At 40.1% G+C, this 27,459-nt stretch overlaps 2 protein-coding genes across 2 annotated transcripts in view; one reads left to right on the top strand and one right to left on the bottom strand.

Moving 5' to 3' along the window:
- The window catches only part of LOC138623035 (adhesion G protein-coupled receptor D2), a 92,308-nt gene extending 74,327 nt beyond the window's left edge, over positions 1-17,981 (top strand). Inside the window, exon 24 of the mRNA XM_069702294.1 lies at positions 15,954-17,981. Within this exon, the coding sequence (XP_069558395.1) occupies positions 15,954-16,091 (138 nt within the window). The 3' untranslated portion in view covers positions 16,092-17,981. The remainder of the gene's footprint in view (positions 1-15,953) is intronic.
- A 60-nt stretch (positions 17,982-18,041) lies between these two features.
- nr5a2 (nuclear receptor subfamily 5, group A, member 2) overlaps positions 18,042-27,459 on the bottom strand; it is a 75,130-nt gene continuing 65,712 nt past the window's right edge. The window contains exon 7 of the mRNA XM_069702297.1: positions 18,042-20,148. Within this exon, the coding sequence (XP_069558398.1) occupies positions 19,901-20,148 (248 nt within the window). The 3' untranslated portion in view covers positions 18,042-19,900. The remainder of the gene's footprint in view (positions 20,149-27,459) is intronic.

The raw sequence follows: 27,459 nt of genomic DNA, 5'->3' as shown, positions 1-27,459 counted from the left end.
TCTCTCTCTCTTTCACTCTATCGCTCTCTCACTCATTGTCAAGTTCACAGCGTCTGTTTCTCTTTGAGCACTGTGGGACCCAGGCACGGTCCGAAACCCAATACCTGAGTATACACAATTAAGTTCACACCAGAGGTTATTGGCTGGAAGTGTGGTCTCATTCCACTGAATGTGTGAGTCAAGATAGGAGGGTGTGAGTTGTTGATGTGTGGCTGGTTAGTTGGTCAAGGTTAACTAAATGACAGGAGGCGGAGATGGTGTGCGTTGTCGTTTTGGTCCTGTGGTTTCGGAGTCGGAGGCTCTGTACTGGTCGGTGCTTACTGTTTTCTTTTCACGGGTCATGCGGTCCAAATGCAATCAATGATAAGTGTAGCAATTGTTTTCAGCTGTGTTTCATTAATGATTTGATTATTGAATTCATACTGTTGTCAGGCGTTTCGTGTCTTCGAGGTGTTAATGGACTTCAAAGTCAAATCAATTTTTTTCCTTACAGTTTCAGATTGTAATCCTATTAAACTATAAGCGTAACGTTTTTTTTTCCCCACCCGAGTGACTTGTTTATCAATGAGCAATGACGCAGAATATACATTGTAAATATGACATACAGTTTATCTGATACTTATGTTTCAGATACATTCAGAAAGTTTCCAAAGCATTATGATTTAAAAGCAAGTAAAAAGTAACTACAGTGAGTATATGTTTTAGCCTATCTTCCAATTAATAAACTGCTTTTAAATTCACTCAAATTACTATTATATTATTTTTTTCAGCTTTTATAATAATTTATTGTGCACTTGTTTTCTACATAAATTGAAAACATACTGTAGCCTTTTTAAATGAATCCGTACTGTACAGGTTTGTGTGGTCTGTTTCATAGAACTGAAAACCCGGTTCCTGGTTTTGTCCAGCTGAGCTCACCCGAGGTGACCTTTTCATCCAGCCTGTGGAGTGTTTCAGTGTTGGACACATTAGCCACAGCTCCCTCTGAGTAGCATTCACACGCGATTGGGAGTCCCTTGACAGGCCAGCTGGAACCTCCAGTCCACCCCTACGCACACATCCGAACCCAAATCCTCCATTGGCCAGTCAGCCTGTCAGTTATCAATGGGAGGGATTTGAACTTGTGTGTGTGTGTGTGTGTGTGTGTGTGTGTGTGTGTGCGCGTGCGTGCGTGCGTGCGTGCGTGTGTGTGTGTGTGTGTGTGTGTGTGTGCGTGCACGTGTGTGTGTGTGTGTGTGTGTGTGTGTGTGTGTGCGTGCGTGCGTGTGTGTGTGTGTGTGCATGTGTGTGTGTGTGTGCGTGTGTGTGTGCACGCGTGTGTGTATGTGTGTGTGTTGAGGCTTCCTGTTTTGGCCTGTGCTTTAGTCCTTCCTGGCAGGGAGACTGCTTCTGTCATATCTGTCAGTTTAGGACTAGCAACACTCATAAAATATTCACTAGAGTTAAATTAATCAGGGGATTCTGATGCTAATATCTGATTAATCATTTTTTTTATGGTAAAAATGTTTTATAGTCGTATTATATTCTTGCCAGAGTGAAAAAAAAATCTCTAAAACAGCATTCAAGTATGTGACTCAAAAGCTCTCCTGAGAAAGTCAGCTGTCCTGAAATTCCCCGTGGGTAGGTCAGCAGCTCTTTAAGCCAGGAAACAAGTTTTATTGTTATTTTTTTTTACAGACAGTTTGATTAAAAGTCCCTCAAACTAAACAATGACTTACGATTTTCCAATTTGTTGTAAAAATAGTTGTTATTTATACTATTTGTAAATGTATGCAGTAAATGTGTTATATAGACTTCATTGGTTTCAGTATTTGTTTTAGTTACTTCTTGGTTCTGTACTTTTATAATTTTTTCAGAGGCACTTGTGAAAGACCAGAACTAACACACAGAAACAAGGCTTCAATCAACGCCACAGAAGTCGAGTCCAAGATGCATCCTAAACTAAGCATTGTTCAGTCTCACGCCTGAAAGCCCTTGATATTAAGTGGAGCCCAAAATCACAGAATACCTCAGATGTCAGATCAGTCTGTTCATTGACGGATGTCACTCATACACACAAACACACAAGCAAACCTACGGTGGTCTTGTTAATAACAGCACAAAACCAATAACATTTAAAAATCTGTGACATTATATTTATGTCCCTTTTCAAATGAAATAAATGAATGCAGACGGATCTCTCAAAATCTAGAGATCAGTTGATTAACATTTGAATTTGAATGTGTGTTTGCTGCAGGGGTTATTTTTTATTTTTCTTCCTTCAAAAACTATCAACATATGTTATTTACCCAGGGTGGCACAGACTTTTGCATACAATTGTACACATTTGTAATATTTCAATAGATATAAAACAGAAACGTAGATGTTTAAACGTGTTTTGCACTTCACTAATTATGGAAACACAGAATTATATAGTTGCCGACAATTTTTTTCTGGTATGCCACTATCAGGAAGTTACTCCTTCTAACTTGTCTGTTTTTCATGTTGAGAGGAAGTATTTTAAATATTAATTCTTTAAAAAATTTCACTTTTGTTAGCCTCAGTGAATTTAGGGAAGATTTTGTGTATTTGTGGTAAAAGTTCACTTATTTATCAGTTAAAGTGTTACTTTGTTTTGTGTAGTTTTAATCAATCATAATCTTTTTTTTTTTTTTTTTTTTTTAACTTGAAGAGGGTAATCTAATACTCTTTCGTGCATCCTTACTCCCTCACAAATACACATAATCGTATGCATGTTGAATATTTCTATCTCACACATTCACACACATACACACACTTCATGAGATGTGGGTATGCCTTTGGGGGGCACCAGTCATGTTCCATTAATCCGAAGCAACCTGTGGTGATTGATCAATTAGCCCTGCTTAAAGCTGGGGCTCAGGCTGATCAATAGCACTGATCACCAGCCAAAGGTTTTTCATTAAGACCTGCTGCTCTGCATGAGTAGACGCCATTAGCATAGACCAAAAGGACTGTGAGGAATGCAAAACCTGGAGTGAAAAAAACACTCAAGGGCCACACAGTTTTTCCTTCTATTTAGTTAATTTGTGTCGGTGAATATATTGAATCACATAATACTAGTTTGTGGCATTTACAAAGTATTGGTGATCATGCACATCTGACATCTTTTAAAGCATTTACAGTCCTTTAAAGGAAATCTATGCTGGCATATGCTGAAAGTGCTGCTGTTTTATTGGACTGGATTTAGGTAATGAAATGTAAACCATCAGCAGAAGCCAAATGCTCAAAAATGATCACAAACAAACCTCTCTTAAAAGGTCATTAAAAGGTGATTTTAAAGTGGTCAAATATTGGGCTGGCTCCTGAAAGTAGACTTGAGATTCCTCACTCACGCATTCTTATTTTACACACAGACATTGAACCCCCAGTTGGGTGTCAGAGGTGCACTTAGGGTGGCCAGAGTTGACAATGTTGCACTGGCGTAAGGGAGCTGGTGTCTCAGGACTGGGACATCACATTGGCCTCTCCGTGTAGCCCAATGTCATGTCTTTCAATCCTTGAGGCAGCCCATCGGGGGTGAATTGCTTAGGTTAAGCTGGAGGGAGACAGGATCGTCTGGATCTGACCAAGGGGTGTTTTGACCGTGCCAGACTACCCCGCCACAGGGAGAGCGATTGAGGGCGACACCTCTCTCGCACGACGCCAAATGGGGATCGGTTGAAATGTACAATGGACAATGGAGCCCGTGCTGCGGATTTTCTGATTGTTTCATTGCCAGATAGTCTGGATAAAAAAAGGAATGAATTGTCAAATGTTCAACTTGTTGCCTTACCTTGTTGTACAGTGTGAGTTTAGTATGAGTTTAAAAGCACTTTTAGAAATATCCAAATCCATTCAAAACAGTGTTGGTATATAAATAGCACGAGTCGTTTCTTCAGTTGAGACTTCAGTCTTGTTTAGTATCTGCTGCTATTTTTGAAATGTGTGATTAGCAATGGACTATTGGTTAAATGTGACTGTACTGTGACCATATTGTCACTAACAGCACTCATAAATTGTTTCCAAATACCATTTGAGGAAGATGTCCTCACTACAGTACTTATTATTCATTGCAGGATGTTCTTCCCAAAAATAAAATCCCCAAATATAAACATGTGTGACTAATGCTTCTAAATAGTATTTATGGTTCCATAGTGATCATGTCTGGCTGTGTTTCTCTTTTCAGCCCAGTCATTGTCAGCCTATTTGTTAGTTACCTGAAAAACAGCGGATGTCGCTGCGCCACAGTGATACGTCTGATCCACGACCCCATCGAACCCACGGGATCATCCGTAGCCTAAAACACAAAAACACCAGTCAGCTATCACTGACAAACTCACCTTTCTCACCCTTTTCTTACCCTCAGTGGGGCCAAGAGCCATTGTTTAACTCAAACAATCCTCATTGAATTAAAAGCTGGCCTCATGCTTTGTTCAGTGAGGCCGATGCGTACTGCTGTCATGGGTCCTATCGTTAATGTGCCATCACTGCACCTCACATCCTTCACAGACACAGGCAGCTTTGAGCCTATTTCCTCCATCTGTAGGTGAATGTGTGCACATGTCCAACTATGGAAGTGTACGAGTGACTAATACTGTACAAGTGTATTGGTATATGGGATGAATGAGTAAGAGAGGAGGTAGGTAGGTCGGTCTGTACGTGTGTGTGTGTGTGTGTGTGTGTGTGTGTGTGTGTGTGTGTGTGTGTGTGTGTGTGTGTGTGTGTGTGTGTGTGTGTGTGTGTGTGTGTGTGTGTGTGTGTGTGTGTGTGTGTGTGTGTGTGTGTGTGTGATAGTCAGCTTTAAATCACTCAACAGAGAGTAGAGCAGATAAGCGTTGTGGCATGAGAGGCTTTGGTCACTGTTGGAAACGATGCAGAGAATTTGGAACATACACACACCCATACAGCAAAGGCAGTTCATGCCGCTATACAGAAAAGGCTTAGCTAAAAATCAATTTAAATCAGCACAGTGTATGACTCTCTTGTCTGACTTTTACCTTCAGTTTTTAGAGATGAGAGAGAGAGAAATGTTTTCAAGCTAATCCCTTACTCTTGTGAATTGTAGTTAGTCTTTTTTGGTAAGTAAGATTTAATCTTTTTTTTGGGTGACTGGTTGTCCTAATGGTTTACGAGCATTGTCTTAATGGACGGTCACAGGATTTGATCACCAAGACGGCTTGTGTCCAGACATCGTTGTTAAGCATTGATGATAGAGACGATCAACTTAAACACTTCAAGTCTTCCAGTCAACACGTAGTTAGTTGATTTCGAAGTCAATTGTTTATATTTGTAAAAAAAAAATACTTCTGAATGGGCATGGGAAAGTTGGAAACTGGGTTGTTGTTGTAATTACTGGGTGTGGTGCCACGTGGGACTCAAGTTTAACCCCCAGATTTATGTTTGAAAATGTCTTAACAAAGGAATTAAAGGCAGTGGAAAGATATCAAGGATATCAACAGTGATCTAGTACAAGATCTCTACAACAAATACAATACTACCTTTCCAAAGCTTACAGTGTACAGTTTTGTTTTTACTGTTTGAGGTACTGTTTGGGTTAAGTTTGTTGGCAGCATTTGTTTTGGATCGTATTCATGCAATCCCCAAAAAGATACAAAAAACAGACAAAACCAAGAGTGGACATTAGGAATAGACCAAGTTTCAACTTTGAGCAACAGTCATCGATAGAGTGTGTGTGTGTGTGTGTGTGTGTGTGTGTGTGTGTGTGTGTGTGTGTGTGTGTGTGTGTGTGTGTGTGTGTGTGTGTGTGTGTGTGTGTGTGTGTGTGTGTGTGTGTGTGTGTTCGTGTTTGTGTGGCGTTGGATGTATCTCTGTGTGTTTTTGCGGGAAGGAAGGGAGTTGGTCATAGAGATACTAGGGCAGACAGGAAGAGATCATCCTGGTGTTACCGTAGCTGGGGTTAAGCCCTCCGGCTCCCCGGGTCAATACATAGTGCACTCACAGGTTAACGCTCAAATGTTCCCATAAACACCAGTGCAAACAAAGTTACAAATATTAATGTCTTCTCCCTCATGGTCTATTGATGCATTGATGTCCAAAGAGCATAAGAAATTCTTTTGATGGGATGGCACAGCAGCATAAGGACATTTCCGCTAGCAGTGGATGAGTGGGGGTGGGTGGGATGGACGGATGATACCGTATCCACCCCCACTGGGGAGAGGAAGTCCCTATCAGAGCACAACAGGAAAGAGACGGCGCAAAAACAAGTGCGTGTCTTTTTGGACATTAAATCACTTCCTGCAGGGCTGTGGACGGCCTCCCCCACTATCCTTAGCTTCCACCTCTCAGCACACTTCAACCAGCTTTTTGGCAGACAGAGAAATTGATGAAATCTTTTTATCTGTGTGCATAAAAGTGTGAATGTTCCTGTGGGTGCGCCTCTAAGGTATTGCACTGATCAGTGAAATAACTCAACACTAATGAAGAGAGGAGGCTTGAGATCCCTTCGAGTACAACTATATTTGTTTTATCTTTTAATAATAAAAAAAATTCTAAAGTAGGATCTGTTACCTTATGTCCAGCGCGTATTCGTATGTAATTCTGTGCAGCCTACCAATCTGATTTATCGCTGTGACTTGCAGATGTGATGAGTATCGAAGGATGCAAGTGCCATATAAATCCCTGTGCCCCGACAGATCACAAGCCCTGAGTCTGGCCCTAGTGCCTTGATCTTCATCCAAGAACAAAAACAAAGAGACAAAGGTTTATCTGTGGCTCGTACAGGAAAAGGCCTTTTAAAAATGGTGACAGGAAAAGACAATGACAACAGTTTTCATTCAAAACAAAAACACTAGTCCCGCCCAGGTTGCCTTGTAATTTCTTCGGGTTGTGTATGAAACTGAACGGCTCATTGCAGACATTAGATGTCTAGAGTAAATCTCGTACATATTGGTAATGCAGCTCTCACAGTGCTGTCCTCGTCGCAGGGCACAGCTGTAAAAAATATGACTTCCTTCCTGAAGGCAATTTCCTGTTTATGTCTGAATGCAGTTCAGGAGAGGGGTATAGTAGTCCCTACCTCATCCACCATCATTGTCCCAACCCCTTTAGTTCTGATGATGCAGGCTGTTGTGTAGCCCAGTGTCATTATTTTGAAAAAAAAAAAAAAAAAAAAAACCTGTCGAGGGTTTACTCCATCTTGGACAAAACGCTGAACCCTAAGTTGCTCCCACTGGGCCTACCCGCGTCTTGGTGTGTAAGAGTGTGTGTGAATGAGAGTTGAATTGTAAAACACTTTGTCTATAATCATAGAGAAGTGCTTTACAAGTGAAGTCTAATTACCATTTTCCAGTTTTAAATTGTCTGACTTCTATCTTTTTCTGTTCCAAAATGCAAAAATGGAAACCTGCAAAACAGCCTCTTTTATTCACAAAACACACAAGAACGATATCCACTAAGCAAACACACTCTTGTGACATTATTTGCAATTTCTGCTCTCCACCAGACTTAAGAGACCCCCCACTCACCCCCCCAAAAAATGTCTCAATTGCACACACATGGATCTTCCTGAGGCGCCCTGTTTGTTTCATTTTCTGCTGATTTGCCTAAAACAGGCAGCGGCCGCTGCTGTCAATGTTTAATTTAAGAGCTCATGTTCTCCTCTGCATGATAGGTTGTGGTTTGGAGCATGGATGGGCTTGACGAGGGGGGTCCGATGGGTGGGTAGAGGGGGAATTGGGTGGGGGGCTGATGGAGACCCCTGGGTCTCCGGGCGCAGTCATTAAGATGGCTCCTTGGTTTGGAGATGAGAAAGCATGCGCTGCACTCTGGGCTCATTGAAGATGCTCCCTGCCTACTTGGAGCATCCATTATTTATACGTTTTTACAAATTCTAACTGACATTTTTATCAGTTGTGAATGTCTGTTTCTTATTTGGCTATGCTGGGTGTGTCTGCCCTCCATATGAAAAATGTAATATATTGGTCAAATGTAACTGTTTGCTATTATAAAGCAAACATTTTACAGTTTTGTACAGTTACTTTTACATGTGAGTTTACTGTTTTGATTAGTAACAGTGAAAGAAACAGTGAAAAGAAAATAGGTGATATTACGGCGGTATATAAGGGGATGACAATCCCCTCCCTAAAAAGTAGTCATTTCGATAACACTGAATTTGACTAGTCTTTTAACGTGAAGCGGTCACTTCTCGTGCCAAAATCAGTTTTACCCAATTATTTTTTTTAGATTGTTGTTTGGTTTTGTCAGTCAACAGTCCAGCTTCACAGTCCAAACAATTTCAAGAAATCAACTGTTGATTTTTCCTGTCCAGTCACTTGTTTGTTATTAAAATACTCAATAATTACTTGGAAAGGGTCATGTTGTTCCTATTTTTTTTTTTATTGTAATGAAATTATTAAAAAAAAAAATAGAATAGTTTATGATACTATGGTCTTGTCTTAAAAAAATTATTTTCCCTTGTTTTTTTGGTTTTTTTCTGGCGTCTAAGAGGAACTCAGTCTGGTTTTTCTTAGATCGGTCGGGTGGAGAGAAGGCGGCTGTGTTTCTTGATCATGTGTCTTATAGCTAAAGGTTCTTTTTTGAATAGTAGAGTTTTAACCTGCATCGAGGCAGCCACCTGAGGGCACAACGATCGTGGTCATCCAATACTGGTATTTGTCCTATATGCTCAGAGATTTTTCCAGATTCTCTGAATCTTTTAATGATTTTATGTACCGAAGATGATGAAATCCCCAAATTATTTTTCATTTCATGTTGAAGAACTTTATTTTCAAATTGTTGCACTATTTGCCCACGCAGTCTTTCATCCTTTCACCCTTTGATTTGTTGTCTTTAGTCTATTCTCCATTAGATATGGGGTTGCATGATTTGCAAATCATCATATTCTGTTTTTAATTTACATTTTACACAGCGTCCCAACTGTTTTGGCAATGGGGTTGTAGTTAAAAATAAATATGTTTGTATGTGAAAGACAAGCGCTGGTCTATCAGGAAGTGTTGTCTCTCTGCCGTCTACCAACGTGATCTCGTACATCTGTGGCAGAGCCAGTATTGATCTGACCGCTGCCCTGTGCTTTGGTGTTCACAGCCTCAGGCTTCACACTGCCTCACCTCACCTTACATCACTCACCTCACATTAGACTCTGAGCTTGATATGCACCGTTAGGCTGTGATACACTCCCAGAGAGAGGACTTGTCAAATGCCAGTGAACATGAACTCCAAAAAGAAGACCGCCCACTTGCTGTCAATCTTGCGTTCATTGTTGAAGGTCTAGTCAACAATGCTGTGACATATATTATTATATATTTTGTGTTTTAGATAGTTGTATTTGGAAATTCATTAATTGTTATTGTTGATAGTAGAACCTTCGTCAGATACAGAATGCAAGTTCTTTGTTGCTTTTTATTTTCACCCAATCTTTTTTACATTCACATACACACAGTCTCTGAGCAGCACCATTACAATATGGGTTTTAAATACTTTGCACAAGGGCACCTTTGCAGTGATTGTCTAACCCACTCAATTTTCTGTCTTATTTTATTGCTGGTATTAATATGGTGTTCATGGTTGAGGAAATGCACTGTCCTATGCTCTATTCCCCTGACTTAAAAAAGCTCATGTAGCTTAAAGTGATTTTAAAGATTTAAAGTGACTTTTTGATATGTATAGGTGTATATTACTCAACAGTGGTGGAGTTTGGAGATCTCCCTGTCAGGTGGTGGCTTCCTGTCAAACTTAAGAAAGAAACAGCAGCAAAGACAAATATGATAACAGTAATTTAAGCCACAATAAAAGACTGAAATTTTTTTTCAGCCATTCACACACACAGGAAGATGTTCTCATATTTTACCTCAGGGCAGCTCTGAATGGGATTTTCTTTTCCATGTATTACCCCCTGTTGAAAATACATTATCCAGTAGGTTATCTCCTTATTTCTTATCTTTGTCCCACATATTGCTGTCCCTGGCTTTATACTGAATGAGCATTAAGATAGACAAAATAAAAAAGAACTTGCAGATGTATTTTTCCTGTGTGTGGCTCCCATGCTGTGTCTCACTGATACAAGATTAACTCTGTAAAAGTAGCAAAAGTTGTTTTCAAACAAAAATACCTTATCATGGACATAGCCTATGGAGGTATAGAAATTTGGTAATGAATGACAAGGCATTTTTCAATAGTAGGTCAGTGCCAAAATATATAGTATCGAAACTCAGTACCCAGCCCTTGTGGTGTGAAAAGCTTTAAATACAGCTTGAAGGCCATTCGTTGATTGGATACTATAGTCGGGTTGAAAAAGTGACTTGGTTGAGAATCCAAAGAGGCCAAAGACAGAGCATTCATTGCAATTTTGAGCTAGGTTTTAGTCTGGTGCTGAGGGTTGGAGCCGCCTCACCATCCAGGACCAGGCTAGTAATGAAATCCAACAGGTCCAGCCCACGCAAACCCTGTTCACCTGAATCTTTTCCCTTTTATCCCACCAACCGTAGAGGTCCCGAGGATCCAATGTTTACATGAGTAACAACTACATACTTCTGATAGGAAACATTATAGTGGAATGGGTTCAAGTCGCCATTTTTACAAATCCAGAACTCCAGGTGATGAGAGGCAGCCTTTCCTCTGTTTCACTTGACTCCTGGCCTTTTGAAAACAGAGCCAGCTCCTAACAGATGCTACGGAGATGTTCCCCAAGGATCTTCCCTGGGGCCCATACTCTACTCTTTCATAGCTATGTTGAAATCTGTGATGTTCATTTATAGGAGCGACATTACAGCAGTACTGCTACCTCTGGCAAAGAACCGAACCTCTTAAGAGTCCTCAGTAGCTTACAGACACTAGTGCTGTCTCAAGAGAGGCACGGCAGACTAAATAATCAGTTTCCCATCACAGTGACAATCTGAGAGCAGCTGTTTGCAGCTGAAGGCCTGCCAGCGATTGTCTGTGCCACTCTGAAACAGAGCGGGAAAGAAAAGTGGCATTTGGGGGAGGGAAAGATGAAAGGAAAAATGTCTTACTGCTGGATTCAGGCCTCTTAAGGGTTTTGATATTGATCTCACCGACAGACCTGCAGATGTATGTATAGAGACACGTGGACAAATACTTACATCCATCTGTGGACAGAGATTGCAGAGATACACCCCGATACACATCAGATAAAAGTTGAAACTTCTATTGCGAAGCTGTACACTAATATGCATACTTTTTGATTTACAAAAATAAAGTAAATGGATTTTTTTTTTTTCAATCAGTGATTAAATGCTGGCACAAGTGTTTTATGGGTAAACTGCAGGGTGTGGCTCGGCACGTGGGTGTGTCGCAAAGGTTTAATAGAGAATAATAGTTTCTTAGGAACGAATAGCAGTGTAATTAGTATGAGGAAAAACTACAAGCTCAAAATCATTGATCCAAAAGTGGAAAATAGGCAATTATCCTGACGATCTCATGCTGAAGGCTTTTCTGGCCACAAGTGTTAATCGGGAGTAATAGCAACTGTCCAGGGGCTGTTAGAGTAATTCATGCAAATTGCAGTGACATGTTGGGGCTCAAGCATTCCCAGTGTGTACGTGTATCGTCAAATGACACATTACTTCATGTATGTGACCCTTTTTCCTCACCGTCTTAATGCAATGTAATTGCTTGAAATTTTTTTTATTATTGTCTCAGCTTCCAAAAAAAAAATGCTCGGAGGTCATACCAAACACGTAATTGCTCGTCTGGATGTTTCTTCAGAAAACAATCTCCTTAACCTGGATTCTACAGCTGATGAACAGCGTTGTGATATTCAGGCTGTCGTGCTGTTACAAGCGCTGAATAACTCTTTTTGTTGCTCCTATAGAGCACTCTTTCTGATAATGATGAAGCAAAGGTCAGGATTCCACATGCAGTCATTCAGCAGCATTCACCTTCGCCACTTGGCTGAGGTCTGGCAAGATTAATTCTTTGTGTCGTGCCATCTCTCTATGTGCCAGGTTCATCTTTCTTACAATGGAGCCAAGCAAACACAGGAGAAAAGTGTGTGCCTGAAAGTGTGTGTGTTTTTAAAAGACATTGGTGCAACCGTTTTAACAGGGCGACTCTGTTTGAATTAGATGTTCTAACCCCCCGCTTGCTAAATGGATTTCTAAAGTGGCTGGAGTTGGAGGCTTTCAATCGGATGCAACCTTGAGTCCTTTTTTATGTGAGCTCTGTAGGATTTAAGTGCCGGTATAACATGAGCACGACTGAATGCATGCTCCTCATTTTTTGAAATTGAAAAATCTCCAAAGGCTCTCCCCATTGTGCAGCCAATTAATGGAATGCTGGCAGCGAGGTTCAGGTGCTTAAAAGTTGTATTTTTTTTTTCTCTCTCTCGATCTCTTTTTAATGACTAATAAAGGATAATCATCGTGGAAAAAACATCATAATGCTGTAGGCTTCCTCTTTATGCACAATGATGTATAATGCATGCTTTGAAATGAAACGGCAGCGGCCTTCGAACTATTCCATTTCCAAACCTTAGTGTATTTGTTTTGCATGCCACAGTGAGGCTTTTGCATAATAATTGTGAGTGTTCCCATTAACAATGCTTGTCTATTAATTTGATCTTTACATTTTTAAAGTTTGTCCATCAGGCCGCCAAACAATGGTTCCCCCAGTTGCCGTTTGGTGTAAGTGATTAGAACGTGGGCTAATTGCCTCTCTGAAGAGTTGTGCTGTTTCTTTTTAGCCTCCTTGTTCTTTATCTTTGGACCTTTACCAGTTTTAACGATGAAACAGAAGAATAAAACATTTTATTCATCAACAAAATCCAGCAATTATTTTTTCCTCAGTTTTGGAGATTATTTCAAAATATTTTTTTAGATAATCATTAACATGTAATGTAATGTATGGGGCAAAAATATATATATATATTAAAAAAATGCTAGTGAAAGTTTGTTTCATGAAAATAGCACCAAGCTCTTTTGATGCTATCAGTTTAAAATGGAGACCAACAGATTTATCAGTTAGCTGATTTTATCAGATGATATTGGCCTAACGGATATTTTGATATTGGTTTATATGCATGTATGTTTGTAATACTAAAACTTCATGATAGATCATAATTTAGAAAAAGTGACTTGGATTCATTTAGAAATTGATATATTTGTGTTTTTTTATATGTATAAATATTCATAATTATTACATTACCAGTGAAGTCCGCGGTTGTAATGCAGTGATGTCATTTTGGATAATAAAGTTTATCGTTACGGTGAAACATATCCTGCCTCAATTAAATATCTTTTTCACAAGGGTTTGATAACCACAATTCAGTCAATATATCATTATCGGAATTATTTCCGACTATCGAAATCACCATCAACCCCTTAAATCCAGTATTGGTCGGGCTGTAGTTTCAAACGGTTGCTAAAGTTGTTGTCTCCTTTTGGTTTTTTTCAGCTGCTTTGTTGAGATTAAACTTTAGAATTCAAATGATGGTTGTTTAAATTAGATAACATTTTACTGATAATATAAGATGTAAAAACCCGCAGAAAAATTATTTACATTATCCCTACATGCCGGAACCTTTTTCACTGCTAAAAAAAAAGACTAGTTTTACTTTTATGGCATCGTTTACTGCAGCTGAACGACAGCGCAGGTATTAACTTGTTGTCCCTCACTCATGAACAGTGGGAGGCAGTCTGTTGCATATTTGCATGCAAGCTGATTTGCTGCTGGTGTCGGTGCTTCCTGTGTGTTGATTACTTTGCCTGAACGTCTTTTTGATTTGAGGGAACATCTTCGATCAACAAACAAGCTTAGTGAGAGAGTCAGTTCACACAGGTGCAGAATCTGGTGGTTGATGCTGGCCTCAAAATTTATGGTAATCTTCTGGAAAGTACTTTGAAATAAATTAAGAACTGACTGCATATACAGTAAATACAATACTGTGTGGTATCATATCCCCCTGTGCTGAGACAGGTTTTACCGCTATGTGGCGTTCATTTTATTCGGAGTGGTTGCGCTGCTTGTCTCAGGCCTGTTGAGCCTCCAGGCCTGCCTGAAGCTGGACGTAATATCAAACTTACATATTCCAGCGTTCAGTTGCACGTTTTCTTGCAATCTTGGAACATTTCCAAAAGCTTTTCTTTTTTTCTTTTTTTTCTTGTGCCCTCAGTCTCTCCCTTTGACTGTGCTTGACAATGCAGGGAAACATACAAGCGCATCTCGGTAAACACGAGTGATGTGGTTCCAGAGTTTAAAAGCTTCACATCACACTGGCAGACACAACTTGGGGCTGTTTGTGTGACGGAAAGGAAAACTTGTTTAGAAACTGACAGCACTGTGTGAGAGAGAGCAAAAAAAAAAAAAAAAAAAACTGTGTGTGTGTGTGTGTGTGTGTGTGTGTGTGTGTGTGTGTGTGTGTGTGTGTGTGTGTGTGTGTGTGTGTGTGTGTGTGTTTATGTTGCTTTTGGCAAGTTATTCATTTGTGGGTTTTTTTTTCTCCCTTGCTTTCTGTGTGGTTATCTTTTGAGTTGGTTGGTTTGGAGCTGATGTCCACCTTCGGGGATGCGCATAGCATGCATTTCTGAGTATTTTCACCTGAGGCTGCACTTGTTAAAGTCTGTGGATAAATGTATATACATTATTTATACAAATTCAGGGCGAGTGAAAGCAGGTTTAACACATTTACAGACAGGAGGCCAGGCACTGCAAGCCAAGCTCCAAGTGAGGATTGCAGTGCTGTGCGCCGGGGACGGAGCTGGCCGCTTGCCCGTCTGTGACCAGCATCCTTAATGCTGCACGTGAACACCACTAACATTATCCTCACCGCCTCAGTAATTATAGCATCCCTCATATCATTTGCCTCATAGAAATTTTTTTGAAACTAATAGATTGTAAAAACTTTGACATGTTATTGCATTTACAAGAAACATTTAAGAAACCTTTTGGCTATCACTGCTGGATTTTATTTATTTATTTTTTTCCATCATGTAGAAGAGTTGCAGCCTGCTCTACCGTTCTACGACTAAATGTTTAGTTTGAAAGACATGTATAGACCGGTGAATGTACCTGGGAGAGAGACAGGACGATGGAGACACTGGTCTTAAGTTACAGAGAGTTGAGAGGTGGATCATACAAAAGGAGCCACGTGATGCTGCAGTTTAACATCTGATTAGTTTAATGCCATGCTGTGTGAAATATAAAATAGAAGCAGATTGAAAATAATGAAAAGGATTTACAAGCCAAGTCCATGTATTTTGCACAAAACAGCATCTGTTACAAAAGTAAAGGTCTTTAGATTGTTTATTAGCCTCATGCCACGGATCACTTTTTAATAGTGGAAGCATGTTTCACTAAATAATGGAGTTTTAATTTGTATTAACGTGACATTTGTGCTGTTGAAGTTTGAGGGAAGAGTGGAGTCAAAAGTTGAAATGGAGTGAGTTCTTCAGAATTTAATCGCTTTTGATATAAAACTGTTTTCAGGATTTGGCCTCAAGACCTAAATACTTTAATTTGGGTTAATTCACTCTTAATTAAAACAATGTAATATATATAATTGTTTCAAAGGGTTTGCAACTGCATCAATTCATGATTTAAAAAGTTGTTGCTAATATTATAACTGAAGCAGTTTGATGTGAAAAACATGATAAAACAGATTAATATTACTGTATCTGCAGATGTGAGGGTCAAAAGTAGAAAAGGTCAGTGTCAGAACAAGTAAAACTCTGTAGAACAAAGTAACCTATTAAAATGGGACATGATGTTGCAGTAAAATACAAAGTTCCAAAAGGCAGCACGGGTAATTCATCAATTAGAAATGTTCCCTTTTTTAAAGAGGTAGCGACTTCAGAGACAAATTAGTGAATGCTGTAGCTCAACTTCCTTCTAATATGAAGTGGAAAACGTCTTCTTCCAAATCAGGGTTTATGACCTCAGTCTTGTGTTACTACTGCGTAAAAAAAATGTCCTAAAGTGACTTGACACTCCCCACTTACCTGTCCTCTTCTTCCATCCAGCAGCCTCCTCACTCCGACGTGGATGCCTCGCCACCCAGCTGTAGTCTTCACGTTCCCATGGAGCTCGAGTTTGCAGCTTCCTGTTTCCCTCGCAGCCCTGCACCTCAGAAAAGCTGCGGCCTGGTCCATGTGGACTGACCTGGTGATTCCGTTTTTAATCAGTGCACCCGGTGCAATGTTTTATTTTTTATTAAAGCTCCTGTTTCCTTAATTCTTTCATCTGACAATAATAATCTGGTAGCCATGACAATTGTAGAGACAGAAACATTTGGTACATCTGTGTGAGTGTTAAATTCCTTTATACTCGTTGGAAGTATTTCCAGTCAACCAGCATTCAAAACACCTATTTCAAGATGTGCTGAATAATAATGCAAGCTTAATCCATCCAATTTGTTTTGGAATTTGTTTCAGAAACTGAAATCCAAAATTTATATTAAAAGGTGTTGTTTTCTTTTTTTGTATTTCTTGGCTTTTCTTGCCGTAAAGTTACCTAAAAATAAGTTTCAAGTGATGGTTTTCGTGACCTGTGTCTGTAAGATACACGTTGTTTAACTGTGATGTCCCTGGTTTGATTCAAGCAGGGACATTTATGTCTTGTGATTTTTACCCCCATTTTTCTGCCCACCCGGGTTTTCTGTCACTCTTTTGTTAACTGTTAAATATACAGCAGGTGAGAATGCCCCAGAAAATAACAACATGAAGCTGCACATGGATTTCGATTAAGACTATGGCAGTTGTTGTTTTAATGTACTGAAAACTATTATTTTTATTTATCTATATTTTCATGTATCTCTCAGTCCTACAGGTTGTGGTTTTGTATCAATATGCAAGAATTGTTTAAAAATATTTTCCCACACAAAAACAAGTAAAATATAATTGAGCAATGTTTGTGTGCGGAGGAAGTGAGAATCTGGTGTTATAAGCATTATAATTATTTATTGAAATATGAGGAAAATTTCAGTTTGCCTCAGAGAGAGACTCCCCAGGACCGGGAGCATTCATAAAGTCAGCAGGAGGGGCAGAAGTCACAGACAAGAGGGAAAGAAATGGCATTGTAATGTGTTGTGTATCCACTTGTTGACGTTGTACATAAGCAAAAATGCACGAAGGTAGTCACTGATTAAGTCCTTGATAAAGTATTTATCCTGCGTACAAGTTACCATGTCGCCTAACATTTGTTTGTTGTGAAGCAAACAGCTAGATTTCACAACCTCTGGCTGCCAAACCACTTTCTCCGAGCATTTATTAAACTTAAACCAAACAAAAAACTGTGGTGGAGCAGCACTGCAACAGCACTAGAAGAAACGTGCGGTAAAAAGTAGGACTTCTGCAATGGCCAAATTATTGCCTGCATTGCCTGCATGCTGTATGGAGTTCACCTGTATGTTACAGGAAGTCCGAGGCAGCTGCAGAACCTAAACACGGAATCTGAGTAAGTGGATGACAGATAAGATTGTCTGATCAGAAGACACAATTAATGAGGGGAGCAGATGGTGAAGCTGAGGATCAGAAACAGCTGCTGACACGGGATTGAAGATCATTTTCTGTACATCAAACATGCCATCCAAAGACTTGTGATTATTTCCATGAATTATTTTAACAAAATGTCGACAAGATAAACAAATAAACAGCACAGGTTGTCGTCGGGAGGCAAGTGTTGGGACATTCTGATAAAAAAAACGGTAACAACTACTGTAAACATGGAGAAACTCAGCACGAGGTTAATTTAGGCTGCCATATGTGGAGAAAAAAAAAAAGCCAGTTTTGTTCATTTTGGACACAATACTCAAAGTCACAGCTCACAAGGGAAAGATGCAGTCTTTGGTATAAGAGCAAACCGGACAGAACAATGATGCAGGTTGAAATTCAATAAGAAAAAATGGATGTGGCACAAACAACTTTCACACCTACTCATTTAAATACAAGACTCTTTTCAATGTACAAACTTGCATGAACATTTAAAAGACTACAAAAACTGTAGCGATTTTTCTGTCTTTCTATTTTTTTTTCTTTTTTCTTTGAAAGCCATTATTTTTTGCTCCAGACCTGCATCTCAGAGCTCCTTGTGGAAACAAAACAAGAACATGCTACAGTAAACAAATTTATTCTGGCGTGGACACCTCACGTCATGTAACACAAAGATGGAAACGCAGGGACGCAATAAATTATCTTCATTATTAAGCGTAACCAGTGACATACTGTACATTAAAAAAAAAAAAAAAGAAGGTCAAAGCACTGTAAATGAAAAAATAAGGTTTTTACAAATAAAAGGTTGAAGGTGAAACGGAACCCTTATACAGCAATGTTCAAATAAACAAATGTTTGAATGCCAGCAGACACAGAAATTAATATTTTAAGTGTGATTCCTCTTTGATTTCAATGTCTCGACATAATTTAAGTACTGTACTGCTCAAAACAAATAAAAAAAATAGAAATAAAATAAAACACTGTACACACACCAAATAAAGCAAACCAGAGGGATATTTTTCTTCATTTCATTAATTTCATTTTTTAGGAAATCATTGCTTTGCAATTTCTGCTTCATCACAGTTCTCTCCCATATGACCACATGAATGTAAACACCTGTTGAATTATTCTTTTTTTTTGTTTGTTTTATTTTTTACAACATTAATACTTTATATATATATATATATTTGTACATATTTTCATTCACATCTGCACGGTTAGCTAGCATGGTAATGAAATAAGGCAAGACTCACATAACTGTGACATCACAATTTTTTTTTTCTCTTATAATACTGATTATTTAGGTATTTGTAATTTCCTTCTTCTGTTCTGCAGCAGGCTTTGGTCTTTTCAGACAAAGGCAGGATGGATCCTTCTCCGTCTCCAGAATCACACTTTGTTTTGTTCCAGTTTGAATGAAATAATCAAAAGAAAGGAGGGTTTTTTTGCAGGAAAAAAGGGCTATAAATACAATTATTTAAGCGGACATTATTAATTGACTTTATTTAACACTGGTGTTTCTGAGGTACATAGTTTAAGATGATTTTGGGAGGTGGAATAAGAAAGGGGAACCACAAGGTGACCATGAGGAGCAAATGACTTCCATTACAAGAGAAAAGCTTCTTCTCAACAGCCTCTTTATCATTTTGTTCATTAAAGAAAGTTCCTTTATTTTATTTTTTTAAACCGTCACTTCTCCCTTCTCAGTCAGGTCAAGCATCTCGTCTGAGTCTCTTGCCTGATTGACTGCTTGTCCGTTTGCCTTTACAGTACCAACAACAGCTACAAGTCAGTTTTAGTTCGAGAGCACACAGGAGGACTGTCGTCCAAAATCAGCCAGCGCTCCAGTCACAGAGCTGTCTGAAAGATGGGCATTGTTGTTCAGCTTCCTGTCCCAGCACAAAAAGATGCTCACGGTTCTCCCGAGGTGCTTAAAAACTGTTGGTTCTTGAAGCTGCAGCCTGACAGTCTGCTAGTCTCGCTGGTTGTGCACACCATTGCATGTCATCATGTAGAGTCAAATGGAGAGTTTGCTTCAAGTGTTTTTCTTTTTTCCTTTCAACATTGTCTTTTTCTGTGTGGTTGAGGAGAAGTGACTCTTCTTTTGGACTTTTTTCTTTTTTACAATAAAGGGATCAGTTGCTGTTTATCTGTGCACATTATGAGTCTCTCTGTGTGTGTGTGTGTGTGTGTGTGTGTGTGTGTGTGTGTGTGTGTGTGTGTGTGTGTGTGTGTGTGTGTGTGTGTGTGTGTGTGTGTGTGTGTGTGTCCAAATCTGCACTTCAAGCTGTAACTTGAACTTTAAAATCAGCTCAATATAAACAAGAGTTGCTGACGCTCACTGCTCTCCACGCTCCAGGTCCTAACACACTCAAGTGCGAGCTGGAGGTTCGGTGAAAGCGTTACTTGGAGTTTGTGGGGACTGCAGCAAAACTCTTAGGATGTCCACACAGCTGCATTATGAGTAGGGCAGTCCCCTCCTAAGCTCTCTTGGCGTGCAGCATTTCAATGAGCAGGTTGTTGCAGGGCACGTCGCCATTCAGGTGTTTGTAGTAAAGGTATTCTTCGGCCTGCAGGCTGATGGCTCTGATCTCGGGCAGCCGCAGGAGCAGCTGGCCGAACTTGTCCGTTTGCTGCGGGTAGTTACACATGACGTAGTCCAGCAGCGCCGCGTTGACCTGCTCCTGGACGCTTTCTACCAGGTGAAAGTTCTCCAGGTTCTTCACATCTGCAGGGAGGCAGTAAAAGAAAAAGGTTATTTGAGTTGGGGTCATTTTAGCAATGTGTGGAAAATGTGGGCAAATATGAGAACGTGTCAAGTCACAGTGTAAATGTTGGAAGAAGTGGAAGCCCCCAGTTTTCACATAACAACCAAACATTTGGTTCAGTTTATGTTATTAAGGAGTAGAAAATAAGAGCTGAAAGAAAATGAAATCTGCTTTGAAATCTGCTCCAAACAAGGCAGAATTCTTCAACCTGACAAACAAATCGGTATCAGAATTTAACCTAAATAATCGACATGGTGGCAGCAGTTCGTATCAGAGACACGTAAAGGTTTGAATAATTAGTATTCTCATTTATCAGGAGTTGAGTTCTTTGGTTGTTGCTCATTTTCACTCAAAATGCACTGCATGATGAAATATTCCTCCCTCTGAATCGTCTCTCGGGACGGCCGTGCGGAGGGAATCAGGTAAAGGCAAAAAGGTTCTTCTCCTGAGAGATTAATTCCCCAGGAGTCTATGAATTATGTAGGCCAGAGTTGTAGTCATATTAGCGGCAGACGTGCTCCTTAACCTGATGCCTTCACCAGCCCTTTTTTTTTTTTTTTTAACAAAACAAAACAGATTGCGTTCTAATGTTTATTGGAAAAAAATATAGAAATAAAGAGATTTTAAAAACTCTCCTTCTTTTCACTATTCATTTCTTGTAAAATACATGTCGCATCTTTCCGAAAATTCCACCTTTCTGCACTGCCATAAGCACTTTTCCTTGACAATAATAAGCTCACTGGGGGTTTGAGCAGATTATTGCAAGACAAGACAGAAATTTGCTAAATGGATAATGGTGAAGCGGAGCGCTATGTGTACTTGTCATGATTATGAAGCGCAGGGCTGCAGAATATATAATCAGGTAGCGGCTCTGTGTGCGCGATCTTTTATTAATCTGTTTGACCCCAGGTCGAGTGTGCTCACAGTGGGCTAATGTGGAATGACAGAGTCCCTGTGTACAGCTGACACCTCCGGACCAAAGCACGCACGCACACACACTCACGCACACCACACACACACACACACGCTAAAATATACCATCTTTCAGTCCAAATCTCTGCTTTTCTCTCACACACACACACACACACACACACACAGACACTAATCCATGGAAATACACATAATATTTCTTTCTCTCTCACAGTACCCCTTCCCACACACACTCACAAATACTCAAACACACATACACCCCATCCACCCACCCAGAGCATTAGGAGGTAGGAGGGGGAGATAAATCAGCAGCTAATGAGGTCTAGAGAATGAGAAGCAGGTCCTTCAAGGCACTTCCATCTATGATGCACTCTACCATGCTATTACAATCGCTGTGTGTGTGTGTGTGTGTGTGTGTGTGTGTGTGTGTGTGTGTGTGTGTGTGTGTGTGTGTGTGTGTGTGTGTGTGTGTGTGTGTGTGTGTGTGTGTGTGTGCGTGAGTGTGCGTGTGCGTGTATGTGTGTATCTGTCTGCTCTTGTGTTGCTTGTGTATGCGTGAGCTGGCGTGTATCATGGTGCGTGCTCACCCTGACCTCTGGGTGACACGGCGGGGGGCTAAATAAGGCCAAGAGGAGGGCAGGAAAACCATGGGGAGGGGGTGTGGCCTGTGACAAAGGAGCCTCCAAACAAACATGACATGTGCTTTTTCCTGCTGCCACTCAGCTGTCTGACCCCCCTCAGACTCCTGAAACAGCTTTCACACCGCCAACACCTCACAGAAGTGTTAATATAGCCTTACATAAGCTAACCCACAAGAGTGCGAGTGCGCTTTAAGCGTTAACACATAGACATCCCACGCAGGTCAACAAGGGAGGGAAAAAAAAAAAGGCTTGTTTTCATCTGCACATGAAGCAATTTAAACATGTGGAGAGAAAAGTTTCTGAGTTGCTCAGACAGTTTGGAAAAATGTGGAAATGACTTGGTGCTAATCGTCTCCTCAGCTTAATTTTTTTAAATTATTATTATTATTATTATTATTATTTTTTGGTGTTCATATTATGTTTTCTGTGAGTTTTATCCACCTCCAAGAAGGTCTATTGTTTCCAATGGGTCCCCTCACACTGCCAGAAATACAATTTGAGGGGGGGGGGGGGGATAATGACTCCTTTATAGTGATGAGAATCAAACCGAAATCTGAGTCCTTTAAACCAAGAATCAAAAAGTTTCAATTATTAAAAGTTGGCACTGATTGTCTATGGCATGCGGATTGCTAAATATGGTTAAAACCCCTCCTCTGATGAGAGTTTTTTTAAATTTTGCTTTCTAACAAATAAATGAATAAATAAATAAACTAAACTAAACTAATTATTTCTCTTGTTGGCTTATTATGTTGTCAAATATTTTCAGAAAACTTTCCATTATATTTGGTTTATAAAAGGCCTATTAACACCTGTATTTAATGTATTTAGTTTAATGACAAAATAAAAAGATAGGGTCATTACATGTTTATATTTCACAGATTTTTATTGGTAATGTATTTGTTAAAAACTTGTGTAAACCTGATACAATCATTTTATTATATGAAATACTCAATTTTGTACATTTTTATTATTAAACATGAGCTCCATGAGGGTTATTGAAGTTCCTAAATTCACAGAAAAATGAGGCCGTGCCACATCTTTGGAGCTAACTAAACTAATTTGGGGATACAATATCCGGTGATTTATCGAATAATTTCTGCCATAAAATGATTTGAGCTTTGTTGATAACGAGACTGTCCAACCACTGAATACTGGACAGATTAAAGTGATTTCAATGCCAAACAAAAACTGATAATTCCTTTCAAAATTTTAAAAGGTTCAACTGTTCTGTCCAGCACAGTATCTATTAATAAGAATGAAATGTATTTTTCAAAGGCACTTTTTAGGTGAAAAATTGCTTTGGTCTGTAATTTGTTTTTAATATTTTTGAGGACCAGTGTTTTTCTTCAGTACAGGCACCGCCAGTGTATCTGTTTAATAATCAATTTTGGGATGTCAGAGCCTCTGATTTGGTTACATCTACAGAAACATGACAAGGTGAGGCCAGATCACAGCGAAAACATGTGAGGTGTTGCCATGGTTTCTCAGAAAGATTCGCCTGTGTTTGTGTGTGTGTGTGTGCATTAGTGTGTATGCATGTGGAGAGGAGTCTGATATGTGTGGATGTTGGGGGAGAAGCTGAGGAGCAATAGTACCCAATGTCTCTGTCAAGCTAATTAGGGGAAAGTGAGGCAAAAAGACAGCATTTTAATTGCTAATTATTAGCAGAGCCTCTTTTGAAAAAATAATGAATCAGGGCTTCCAAAAAAGGGAAAAAAGAAAAAGCACAAATGACAATAGCTTGATATCTACTCTCAAAATCCAGTGGGCAAGTGAAAAAACTGCACCAAAAAAATAAATAAATATATATATATACATTAAAAAGAGATATCTTAATTTTGCTGCTAATCAAATTAGGCAAGATAACTGATTGTAATTTACAGATTATTTAAAGGCAGGAGGGGATGAAAAGGGATACAAAGGAAAAAACCAAAAAAAAATTAAAACTAAACGATTGATCAATGATTCCTAGACAATGTCAGGTTAGAGTATTAAATGTGCTAAGTACTCTCTCCTCTTTCTTGAATGCCCCCCATTCACCCTCCGCTCTCCGTCTCTCCATCTCATCCTTCAGTCACTGTGGGACTAATTATCAACTTTTTTTCACATAAAACAGACACAGTTTGCTGCAGTGCCGCGTCCGAATACTCAAATGGAAACCCCGAGGTCCCACATAATACATTGTTTCATTTGACGGGAGATCACGCTGAAGCCAGCGACCTAATGCAAAAGCATGCACGCGCGCACACACACACACACGCACGCACGCACGCACGCACGCACGCACACACACACACACACACACACACACACACACACACACACACACACACACACACACACATATTAATTCTCTCTTTCACAGAACCCCTGAAATCTCCGCTGTGCTTTTTAATTAGACTAGATCTGCTCTGTGCCGTGCATGTATGTCTCTGCATGTGCTTTTACACTCTTTTACCTACCCTTACAATCAACCTGCTCCAGGGACACAGACACACACACACACACACACACACACACACACACACACACACACACACACACACACACACACACACACACACACACACACACACACACACACACACACACACACACACACACACTGGTGCATTCACTCATGCAAATGCTTGCTCCATTACTTCACTCTGATCTCACAGATGCCTCACAGAGTGGACAATGTGGTGTAAAAAAAAAAAGGAGAAAAAAAAACTTGGATCAGAGAAATAAAAAAACACATCAGTTGATGTCAAAGTTCACCATCCTCTGCAGAGCCAAACATGTGTCGCCTTGCTCATGCCTGAGAGGCCAAAGAGGTAGAAAGCATTGCACCACACATTAAAACAACCTGACAATCTGATGCTTCTGTGTATCTGCACATAACGTGGGCCAAAATAGTGTGATTTAAGTTAATCAGTTGAAAGGGAGGGTTAAAAGGTCAGAGAAAGGTCATGTTGAATAAAAGTAAGAAAGTGTAAGAGGATTTTACAAGCTATCTGTGGAGGATTTCACCTAACAAACCTTTTATGCTCTCCACATCTTCCATCATGCTATTTCTACAATAAACTATCACCTATTTCCAGTCATATCTTCTTCGTGAGACACTGCTATAAGATTAATACATGCCAAAATAACACCACAGTCTCTCGCATTACACTTTTAGTGGCTCAATCAATAAAGCTCTCAGTCACATGCTGCTGATCCACTCTGCCTTTCACACTTCACAACATGTGTTTTCTACTGGGTCCAAAAGCAACACATAAAACTCCTGGGTCATAAACAGTTATTGCGTGAACTGCTGTCAGTAAACTTGGCCAATTAAACGTGAGTGGAAGACAAACTGGTTACTTCCTGCATAGGCCAGAATTAGAGGGTTTGGCTCTTCCAATAGGGACTTTCATAGGCATTTATATGAGCCTATCAAAGCGAAGGCACCTTTTACTATGGCAGCGGTGCTTCAAACAGCGAGCAGTTGAACCTGTTTCCCGGCTAAGTCGTTTTTATTGCACCCTACTGGATTGTTATCAAGTCAACGCTGTGCACAGCTACTTTATTCATTATTAATCTGCTTCACAGCTCGGCTCCAATCAGAGGCGGGGGCGTTGAAAGAAGACAACCCGATGACCTTTGATGCTGAAACAACCAAGTGAGGACTAAGGACTTCCTACCCACAATAAGCAACGTGGAGTTGCTGCATGTTCACTGGGAGAATGTGTTTGTGTATGTGTGTGAAGAAGGAAAAAAAACAGGGCAGCCAGGGCAATCAAAGCAAATAAGGGCCACAGGGCAAGGAGCAATGGCCGCATGGTTAAAAGTATCATATAAGTAGGCTATTATCTGAGTTATGCTGCCCTGATATGTAAGGAGAAAAGCAATGGGTTTTTTTTTACCCTCCATACCCTCACACCACCATAAAGTCATGAAGCACACACACACACACGCTCACCTCAGCTCCCAACAATACCCCACTGACAACATTTCACGTGGAAGTGTGTATTTCTTTTTTCCTCTGCAGGAGGCTCTGCTTCCCCATTAGAGTATTACAGTCCTCATCTATCTGTGCTCGCCAGAAAACAAGTTTCCCTGCTCCCCAGAGCTCTCAGCTACCTTGTTTTCCTCTAATTCCCATTTGGGGAATTCCCCTTCTCCGATTCGACGCCTCCATGTTAGAGGCGAGTGGAAAAAAAAAATTTAAAAAAAGGAGGTAAACTGCAGTTATATGCTCCTTAACATTTAATGGGGGATATTTGAGACTTGATCCACCAAAAGCTAACAGGATAACTAGTATCACAGCTATCCGATCAAAGGATACAAAAGAGGAAGTATGAGCTCAAAATAATTAATCTATTATCAGTTTTATCAACTGCAATTTGAGAACTACATGCTGCAAAACATACGGGGGTGGAAAGGTTGGTAAAAAGGCTACAGTAAAACATAGGGCTTATTAAAGGCATTTCGAATGGCCACACTTGAAGGCAGGGTGAAAAGTTGGCCGCCACAGACATGGGTGAGACATAACAATTATCTAAATATAGAGATAACAGTGTGCACTTTCAAACAGTTGTTCCTGACAGACATTTGTGGTGTTGCCCTCATTTAAGGCACATGAAAAGCTGTCTCACTAGTGAAAGAAGAGCAAGCAATAAAAGCTCAAACCCTGCTTGCTTTCTCAACTCCGCACACCTGGTCAGTCGTTGCGAGAAGTGTTTGTGTTTATGAGAAATTGTGCCCTTAATTCTGCTGCTGGACAGATATGCATCTTAGAGATTTCAGATGCTGTTCGATTATCCAACCAGCCCTTTGGCTGGAGCCTCCTGGAGCCCTCAGGCTACGGATAAGACTGGGTTAACAATGAAACGTCTCATCCACTGTCTTAAAACTCTTCATTCTTGTTTTCATGTCACAAAATTTGATTTCACTTTATCGTGAACTGGGGTTAAGTGTAATTTCAGCACATTTTTCATACTGATTAAAGCCTCGTCATGACCACATTATAGCATAACAACCGAACATATATCCCTTAGTAGTTTTATCAGCCAACCATAGACTGTATATAAAAGTGAACGCAGATTCCAGCCAATGCAGAAGTGACTCAAACTGCAATACCACCAAGAGCCGGTAGGGGTTATTTCCAAAAAGCCGCCAGCTCCATAGACTCCCATTCAACTTCTCTCATCAAATACAACATCAATACTTTTTTTTTCCCACACCTGTTGTTAGCTAAAGTCACTCCTTCTTATTAGTTTTCTGGAGGTTCATCTGAAAATAATCCCGTCACTAATTAGAAAATAAGCCTCAAAAAGCCGTGTTTTGGGGGGCGTGTCTGTTTGATTGACAGGCATGCGGTGCAGTCAGGTTATAGATGTCAGTAGGCGGGACGTAGTGTCATCAGGTTTCCAATCAGATCCTCCCCGGTTCGTCCAAATATGGTCACTCCCTGCTTCAAACCGCTCCGAGCTAACAAGATGGTGACGGCCAATATCCAAACTCGAGACTTCCAAATGGCCACTCACAAACCAATACGTGGTGTCACTGTTGGCTGCCTCCTGCAGCCAACAGAGCACCTGTCAGCCGAGTCCGGTTCTCTTTTTATTTTGTACCTAATCAAGTGAAAGGATCTCAGAACGTCATATAAGAAAGGCCTCATTACACCCTGAGCAGCAACCCTTTATCTTAAACACTGACCGTTATTTCACCAGT

Source organism: Brachyistius frenatus, unplaced genomic scaffold (assembly GCF_029030835.1).
Source record: "Brachyistius frenatus isolate BFR_SWC_R1_liver_20210118 unplaced genomic scaffold, ASM2903083v1 Contig_41, whole genome shotgun sequence".
Lineage (NCBI taxonomy): Eukaryota > Metazoa > Chordata > Actinopteri > Embiotocidae > Brachyistius > Brachyistius frenatus.
Note: the sequence above shows the minus strand (reverse complement) of the source record. Positions and strands in the feature narration are given on the sequence as shown.